The sequence below is a fragment of the Macrobrachium nipponense genome, chromosome 5 (assembly GCF_015104395.2).
Source record: "Macrobrachium nipponense isolate FS-2020 chromosome 5, ASM1510439v2, whole genome shotgun sequence".
NCBI lineage: Eukaryota > Metazoa > Arthropoda > Malacostraca > Decapoda > Palaemonidae > Macrobrachium > Macrobrachium nipponense.
In genome coordinates this window covers 70,367,143-70,376,427 of record NC_061107.1, presented here as the reverse complement: position 1 = coordinate 70,376,427, position 9,285 = coordinate 70,367,143, and the positions used below count along the sequence as shown (strand labels likewise).

General features: G+C 34.9%; 1 protein-coding gene across 1 annotated transcript in view; it reads right to left on the bottom strand.

Annotated features, from left to right (window-relative positions):
• Positions 1 to 2,507: 2,507 nt before the first annotated feature.
• Positions 2,508 to 9,285, bottom strand: part of LOC135215393 (uncharacterized) — a 63,262-nt gene continuing 56,484 nt past the window's right edge. Inside the window, exon 2 of the mRNA XM_064249986.1 lies at positions 2,508 to 6,761. Within this exon, the coding sequence (XP_064106056.1) occupies positions 5,503 to 6,750 (1,248 nt within the window). The 5' untranslated portion in view covers positions 6,751 to 6,761 and the 3' untranslated portion in view covers positions 2,508 to 5,502. The remainder of the gene's footprint in view (positions 6,762 to 9,285) is intronic.

The following is a 9,285-nucleotide window of genomic DNA, read 5'->3' as shown; positions in this document are numbered from 1 at the left end:
GTAATAAGACGAAAAATTAAGTAAGAAAAATGTGGTAAATATTTACATAAAATTTAAAAATTTTGGTCCGTCTTTGACCTAGAATTCCTCTAAAATTTCTGCGAACACCTTTCAATTTTAGTTATGCATTATATAGTATATTTTATCAGCTTTCTAATCCATATTTTAGTTTCTTTCTATCATCATTCCTTAGTCAAATACGCTACGAAACGTGAATGTATGCAGGTTGACGGATGAAGTAATTGCACATTTTTGTGTGCGTAGATAATTTTTTCTGTGCGCGCTTGTGGGATTGAAAGTAATCGTACTTGTAATGTGCCATATATCATTTGGAAGAGCATGCTTTGTACTTTAACGTAGTATACGGCAGCATGCAATAAGAGGAAAATTTATATAAAAAAACGCCATCGCAAAAATAGTCATATGAAAATGTTATCGTAAAGATATGGTCCTTTTGTAAATGATGACGTTTCACAAGGGGCGGGGATAGGTTTTAGTACTGCCTCGTGATCAGACCCGGTATACTTTGACTCTGGTATAGCCTGAGATGTGGGGGGAGCAGTGGCGCCGTATAGGAGTGATGGAGGCATTAGACCGATGTTAATTGATTATTTCCGAATAAATGTATTATTTAGGTTTTGAAGAAAAAAATGCATGCCCCTCCCTACCCGTGGTATTCACTGGACACCGATAAAAAACAAAACAAAAAAAGTAAGCTTAACTGAATCTCTCATCCATCAAAGGTAAGTTTGCTTATTAATTAGACACCTATCAAAGATTTCAAGTGTATTATTTAGTTTTGAAGAAAGAAAGGCATGCCCCTCCCTATCCGTGGTATTCACTGGACACCGATGAAAAATAAAACAAAAAAAGTAAGCTTAACTGAATCTCTCATCCATCAAAGGTAAGTTTGCTTATTCATTAGACACTTATCAAAGATTTCAAGTGTATTTTTGAAAATCTTTCCCTCTCCATCTAAAGTATTTATCAGGCACCAGTCATAGGCGTAGACCTAGTCATGATTCCTGGTTCAACAATATCGTTACGAGGCGGTAGAATTCAAAATTCACAAACAAATGTTGCTCAGCAACATTTACACTACTGTATTGTCTTGCTCTCTTGTGGTGCTTTGAGGAGCTCCACCTCTAGGCCCATGTTATAAACTTCACTGTTCTCTTAGCAATTTGATTCATCTATGTATGTTTCTCTCCGGTATATTAGGCTTTCTTGATATCTCTCCAACAGGAACTTGCAACGAATGCAGTGCAATAATTGTGTCCCTCAGCGAGGGATGTTCGTAGACCAATAAATGGCACATTGACATTAGATTCCCGCGCATATAATGACATCGAAAGCAAAGAGTGAGGTCACATGGTTCACACTGTTAACTTGTAATTTTTTTTCTTGATATCATTTCGTTAGTTTCCAATGTTTTCTGTAAAATTTAACTAATGGAATCGTACAGCTACGTTCAACTTAATATTGAGATGATAATGTAAGAACTAAGTTTATGTGATACTGCTAGTGATAGGTGTCTCGTGTCTCCTATCTAATTAGTAATGTGTCAGATATGACGTTTTTTATCACTTCTTTCGTTCACGTCAATTGTACTATATGGAAAATAGTTTTACACAATAACAAAACATGATGTTCTATAGATATCAGTGACTGTTTTTAACGTGAATTCATAAGATTTCTTCCATCTTTGAAAAAAGAAGTAGATTAATAATGGATGAATCATGCGTCAGGCCAGTGAACGAAAAACTATGAAACTCTGCCACACTTGTTTGAGTGTGTGTACATCATATTTGATTGAAATGGGTAAAATCAAACAATAACTTAATGTATCATTACCTAAGCTAATCTTGCAAATCATATAGTATGTGCTACGATTCAGCACACACTGATGCACAGCTAACCGTTTATATACATAAATGCTAATCTATCAGATTTGCACAGGTATGTACCTTGTTGGTAATGAGTGGGCTCTACATCGACTTTCAGAAGTTTTATAGATGTATACATATGTGTGTGTGTGTATTAGAGTATTTGTGCCACTATTTGTAATTTGCAACCCTGTAATGAGCCACACTTAATTATTTCCGTCAAGTGATGACTATATTTACTTTGGGATACGCTAAGAACTTGTGCAAAGTTTTCCTGATATTGGTCGTGAGATCCATTTCTCTGTTTATCTGTCGGTTTTCATCATTATTTTTTTTATTTGTGTGTGTGTGTGTATGTTTTGCTTATATTCAAAGTTGTTTTTTTTTTCTTAAAAGTGTTACTCTTCTTTCATCTTGCCAGGCAGGTTCTGTACCTCTTAATTAACTTAGCCATTAATAATAATAATAGGTATGTTGATAAGCAATATGTATGCCCTCATACATTTATACATGTTAAACAAACGCTAGGCCATCTTTTAGTTGGATTTTCAGATTAATAAAACACGCATTAAAATTACATCATTTATTTATCTGCACTTATATGCATAGCATATCCAAGAATATAATCTAAATATTACAAAAACCGACGACTTGGTTCTCAAGATATAATGAGTTTTCTGTCAATAAAGTGAGTAAAGCTGCGTTTGGAAGAAAATGAAGTCTCATTTTGTCAGTTTTGTATTGCCAAGAGCTGGATTTCCACCTACAGTATATCACTACGATTTGTAATATACTTTGCAAAGACCATTCTCCAGAGATGGATTTTCCTAAAGATCTTGAATCTTACTATGAATAAGTATTTGAACGCTAATTTCGTAAAACAACATGGAAAAGCCAAGAGATCTTGTGAGACTATCAAGAAGCGAAATAAAAGTACCATCATCATTTATTTCCTTTGACGTTCCAAAGAATTATGTAAAAGGCTTAAGAAAGGAAGGCTGAGTAATGTTTGCACAAAATTTATATTCAGGCCATATCTGCGCGCGTGTGTGTGCGTGCGCACGCGTCTTCTTTGAGTTGCGTCTGTGATATGGATTTCAGTACGTTCATTTTACGCACACTAATGTAAATATTAATATCCATGCATTTATAGGAAGTTCCATGAAGGTTATTTCACGAATAACCCTAATGAACTATAAAATGCCATCGCTTTATAGAAAGTAACAAGACGTAGGCAGTCAATCGCTCTAATGGCCGTTTAAGATGATTAACTTTCCTTGAAAACAAGGAGGTTAACTAGAGCAATGACAGGTCTGCTACAGACCTCTCAAAGGTAAATCAGTGACTTTGTAGTACTGTATAAAAGAATTTATAGCTCAAGGCAAACTATCCTACAATATGAGAATATTTTATCATTCATGGTCAATAAACTTAACTGAGAAACAAAACTTCTTATAAATGGACAACAAACAATTCATACAGACTGACAAGAAACGTGCAAACCGAAAGAATTTGTCATAAACGGTAAAGAAACTTGCTAAATTAAAATAATTTAATGCGACAAAAAATGTTTAATTAAACGAATTTCCTATACATGGTAAACAAACTAGCAAAATAAAAAGAATTTAATGTAGAGGTCAGTATACTTTAAATGAAAAAAAATATCTTAGATTGATAACAAACGGGCCAAATTAGAATAGTTTATAGCCGATGAACATAATAAATTTGTAATTAAAATACTTTATTGTTCAGTGACAACAAACTTACACCTTGAAAGGAGCTAAAATAGATACACAATAAACTTGGAATAGGTTTAATACAGATGGATATCAAACTTGCAAAACAAAAAGAAAATACCATAAAGAGGCAAACTGACATCATATATTGCAGATGGACAAAAACTCTGAAAGCTTGCAAAATGAAAAAAGTTTATTATAGATGGATTATCAACTGGAAAAACAATGAACCTTTATTATATGTGGATAAGAAACTATAAAATATAAATAGTATCAATCTTGCAAATTGAAAGCATTGTCAATAAATCAAAACGTGCAAATTGATTTGAAATTGTTTCAGATGGACAGCATGTTTATCAAAGGAAAAGAATACCACAAGTATGTTGCCAGCCATAAAGCAAAAAGAAATCCAAAGATCCTGCTTGAGAATGTAACCTCCTAATGAATCGATCTGTTCAAGTGTTCTTGAGAGAGCCTTCCTACATACGGACAAATCCTGGTGCAAGCTTAATTTCTCACCTAATTAGCAGGAAATGTTAATAGATGGGATATCAGTTACACTTAAATCTGATACTTTATTGTGTGAGTTTCCAACAGCCTCCAAGGTACTGATATCAGGAAGGGATTATAAAGCTTCACTCTTGGACCCCATAAATTTGGATGCTGCTTATATACATTCTTCGCCTGCGACGATTATGTTACTAGGTAGTCTAGGTGTAATTGTGTATTTACATAACAGCCCATAAGATTATGCAAAGGACGTAGTTTTTCTTTATTCCCGTCATACATGAAATCTCATGGTTTAATCACACATTGCTATTTTGGTGACAAGGCAATACATCAGAAAAAGATAAACAGAATTTTTGTTTATTCTGCACATTTAATTATTTCATTTTTCAAACTCAACAGGTCCTTTACATGTCTCTGATTCGGATGGTAATACAGTAAAGAACCCTGAAAACTGTTCATAAGACTTCCTAAAAGTCGCAACCACTACATTGCACTCTGAATATGAAACAATTTTGCAATACGGAGATACTGCAAGTAATACATGCATTCAGATGCCGCTGACTTCTACCAATGAAAATAGCATGGATCTCAAAAGATTGCACCATTTAGGTTTTTTTTTTTGACAGATAGACGGAAGCTAAGACAGCAAAAAACAGATATTAATGAAATAAATTATTAAACAACTAAAAAATAATCCTTAAATTGCAGGATAGTATTTGTAGATATATCAAACTAATTACTAAATGATATGCTGTACCTAGTTATTTCCATGTGGCTATTAATTATAAAAATAGCACAATTACCTCAATTATATTCTCATCATTAAGAATCGTGCCTAAATCAAATTTTAAGATCGACTGCTTAGACTAAGCATTCCATGTATCAAAGACTCCTATGATTTGCTTGATGCAACTAGGTGCAATGAATTTATTCAAGACAATGACCGCATCATGAGCACCTTATTAATTCAACCAAATTGGCTGAAATCACGCACTGTGAATCTAATTCCAATAGGGACGCTGTTGATATGTGTACGGACGTCTGGTATGTCAGTCAAATTTTAACGCCCATTCTTTTGCTGTGTCTCACTACGCAGTTTTAGATGTCTAAGCTAAGCCGATCAGGTTAGAGACTTCGAGATGATGGCACGTTCTTCCCTGTGTGCTGTGTGTATTGCTCTCCAGTTTGATTGTTTTTAATTAGTTACTTATTTAGTCTTGCTACTATCCAGATGACCATGATCATCTTAATTCTAAGGCTTCCATCTGCCCATTTGCCGCGCCAATGCTACGTAGGTACAGAGTGCAGTGCGCGATCTTGTCATCATCGTTGCTCCGTGATAAAATGGCTGAAATCAAGAATCCCGCAGTTTAGTCATCAAATAGAATATTTCTGCATTTTCCAAAATCATCTTTTTTTCCATTAAAAAGCCAACCAAGGAAATTCTTGTAGCCCTCCGTTTCTTCGACGTCTGCCATCATGGACGGATAAGTCTTCTTTGGTTCCTTTGGCTTCGGGCTCTTGTCTTTGATGCTTGGCGCCAACACTTTGACGCTTGCTGGTCGCTTGTTTTGGTTTGGATCATCATTTTCCTTTTTATCATCATCTTCGGCATCAACATAATTTTCTTTTTCATTATCGTCCTTTTCCCCACCTTTCTTTACTATTCCCTCCTTTTTCCCTCCTTTCTTTTCCGCTCCGTCGTTTTCATCGTCAGGTTTTTTTATCTCTTTTCCCAAGTTCTGAAATTCTTCATCCTCTTTTCTTATCCTGTCTTTCCTAGCTTTCTCCTCCGATTCTCTTTTCCGCCTGTCCTTTTCTTTTTCTTCCTGAAGCTTTTTATCCTCCTCCCTTTTACGTTTGTCTTCTTCTTTCATTCTACGTTCATAATCTTCTTCATTCTCTCCTTGTTTTCTCTTTCTCCTTTCTTTTTCCTCCTTTAAGCGCTTCTCCTCGTCTTCTTTCTCTCTTTTCTTCCGCAATTCTTCTGCCTTTGCCCACTCTTCCTCTTCTTTTTGCCTTCTCTTCCTCCTTTCTTCTGCCTCCTTACGCCATTCTTCTTCTTCTTCTTTTCTTCTTCGGCGCCTCTCCTCTTCCTCTTTACGTCGTCTAGACTTCTTCTTCCTCTTGAGCCAATTGCCTCCTTTTCCTCTCTTCCTCATCTCTCTTTCGCCTCTCTTCCAGTTCTCTTTCCCACCTCTCCGATTGTTCACGCCACCTCTTTCTTCAGCTTCCCTCCTCTTTCTGTCCTCTTCATCTCTTCTCTTCCTTTCTTCTTCCCATTTTTTATCTTCCTCGATTCTCCTGCGGCGATCGTCCTCATCTCTCCTCCGCCTCTCCTCTTCCTCTTTCTTGCGGCGTTCCTCGTCCTCTCTCCTTTTCCTCTCCTCGTCTTCTTTCCGTTTCCTCTCTTCTTCCTCTTTTCTCTTTCGCTCCGCTTCCTCCTTCTGCCTTAAAAGAATTTCTTTCTCTGATTCATTTATTCCAGGTTTCTTGGTTGGTTCTTTGACGAGCAAGTTTGTCTTCACCTTCCGAGGTTCCGTTGGTAAGTTGCCAGCTTTCTGGTCACGCACATAATCAGCCAAAGAGCTGTAACCCAACTGTTTCCAAGTAGCCATCGCCTTGTAGTCTGCAAATAGGAAAAACAAAATATTATCTCAAAATCACTGAAAGTTCAGGGCTCATAAAGTATGTTTACATGAGAATTGATGTTTCCTGGTGGAGGCAAGGTTACTTCAAGAATAAATAGGTACGGTATTGGAAGACAGAATTGACGTATGTATACTTGCTCAAAGGAAAGTTAATAAGAACTCAATTTTTTGTATTTTAAACAATATTAACTTGTGATTTATATTTTTTTCAATAAAAATACACCATTTCCCTTAAAATATGACTGAAAGGATTATGGAAAGCGCTCTCGTGAATCTTCAATGCGCTCCTGGTAATATAGCAAGCCTAAAACTACCATAGTTGAGCAGGAATCTCCTCAAACAGTTTTTGCTTAAGACCCTGTTCACACACGGCGGAGGTATCGGCGCGGTTCCGTCGCGCGGTGTAAAGTCAATGACAGTTGCTTGAACACCGACGTTTTCTTTGATGAAGTTGAAAACGTCCAGCCATGTGGGGCATGAGACTAGATGATTATGGCAAAATAGTAAAGGAAACGTGTTGGGAGAAACTACTTTAATTTATCTGTAATTCTGAAAAAACCAAAGAAAAAATCGTATTTAAGTTATCTGCACTTTTTATTGAATTCTAGGTTTATTCTTTTCAGATTATATCGGTTTAACCTGCAGTCCAACTCTACCACCATGAATAGAATATACTGTAAATTGATCTCTTGCTGAGGTAGCGACAAGACAGGATTATCTGTGGTGTTCAAATACATATCTTCGTACCTATAAAAATCTCGTGCCCTTACAAAATTATGCAAAATGTTGCATGCTTGTATTATATCTAAACAAAAATAGAGTTAAAATTGATAGATCTTTGGATTATACGTCATAATATATATATATATATATATATATATATAATATATATATATATAAAGGTTTTTTTGCACGAAGGAAAAAAATGAAAAAAGCGAGATAGCCGAGTACTTTCGGTCCTATTCGGACCCTTTACTGAGGCAAACTGTTTTTACAAAGAACCACCATAGTCAAAAGAAGGCTTAATATACAAACTGACACTACCAGATTAGCCATAAGGGCGATTTTTCACTCTACAGAAAGGAGGAGTCGCCACACCTTGTAGGATACCGGCAGTAAACAAGTGATTCTTCCAGAAAACAGTACATTTTGAAAACAACACGGGAGCATATACAATTTAATATCATGAATTTTTACATAAATTTTCCCAACAAAAATTATTATTAATGAAAAGACGAAAGAAAAATATAAATATATATATATATTATATATATATATATATATATATATATATATATATATATATATATATATATATATATCAAACAAGAGAAAGAGGGAGAGAGAATATCGAACCAGAGAGAGAGAGAGAGAAGAGAGAGAGAGAGAGAGAGGAGAGAAAGAAATAATAAATATATCATGTGGGACTAATTTATTAGTTGTTCATTTATTTTGAGGTCCTTCATAAACATCTTACAAATATATGGGTCCAAATGGTACATTCCCAGACTAAGATTTAGGTTGTTTTTATTAGTGATTTGTATAATTGCCGATTCCAGTAAATTTCTTGAAACATAATCATTAGACCTAGCAATTACCGAGGTATCACCCAATTAATACAATGAGATTTTTCACTCAGATGGATAAACAGTGCATTTGAAGTCTGGGCTGTTCTAACTGAATACATATACTGCTTAATCCGAACACATAAATTTTTACATATGTACATTTTTATTCTGGCCACCATCTTAATATTAAAATTTCAATTTTTTCTTCTATGTTCCTACGCTTTGCGTATCACCAGTCCACAATATCTGGACCAAGAAATAGAATACATAAAAAAGATAGGAAACGATCTCTGCTACCCACCTCATTTAATTGATTTATGTTATCAAAAACCTCACAAATAGTTTGATAATGTTGCTATTAATGAAAAAGAAATGCCTAAAAAGTACTTAGCTTACCTTATTTTTCGTGGATTTGAACATAAATCAATTAAATGAGGTGGTAGCAGAGATCATTTCCTATCTTTTTTATGTTTATCTATCTGTCCAGATATTGTGGACTCGTGATACGCAAAGCGCGTAGGAACATAGAAGAAAAAATTGAAATTTTAATATTAAGATAGTGGCCAGAATAAAAATGTACATATGTTAAATTATTTGTGGGTTTTCTATAAATACTGAATTTGCATTGGAAAGATTCTCTATGTATTAATACATCTAGGAAAGGGATGACATTGTTATTTTCAATTTCAACAGTGAATTTTATGGATGGCACTAAATTATTCACTTTAGACAGTAAATCATTTACATCGATACCACCAGGTAAGACTACCTAAGATATCATTGACATATCGGTACTATTCTAAGGGGATAAGTGTGAGGTGTTGTCTCTCAAAAAAATTCAATATACAAGTTTGAAAGGAGAGGTGATAAAGGGGTTACCCAGTGGCCATACCAAATATTTGTCTTGGTAATATTCTCCATTAAAAATAAATCT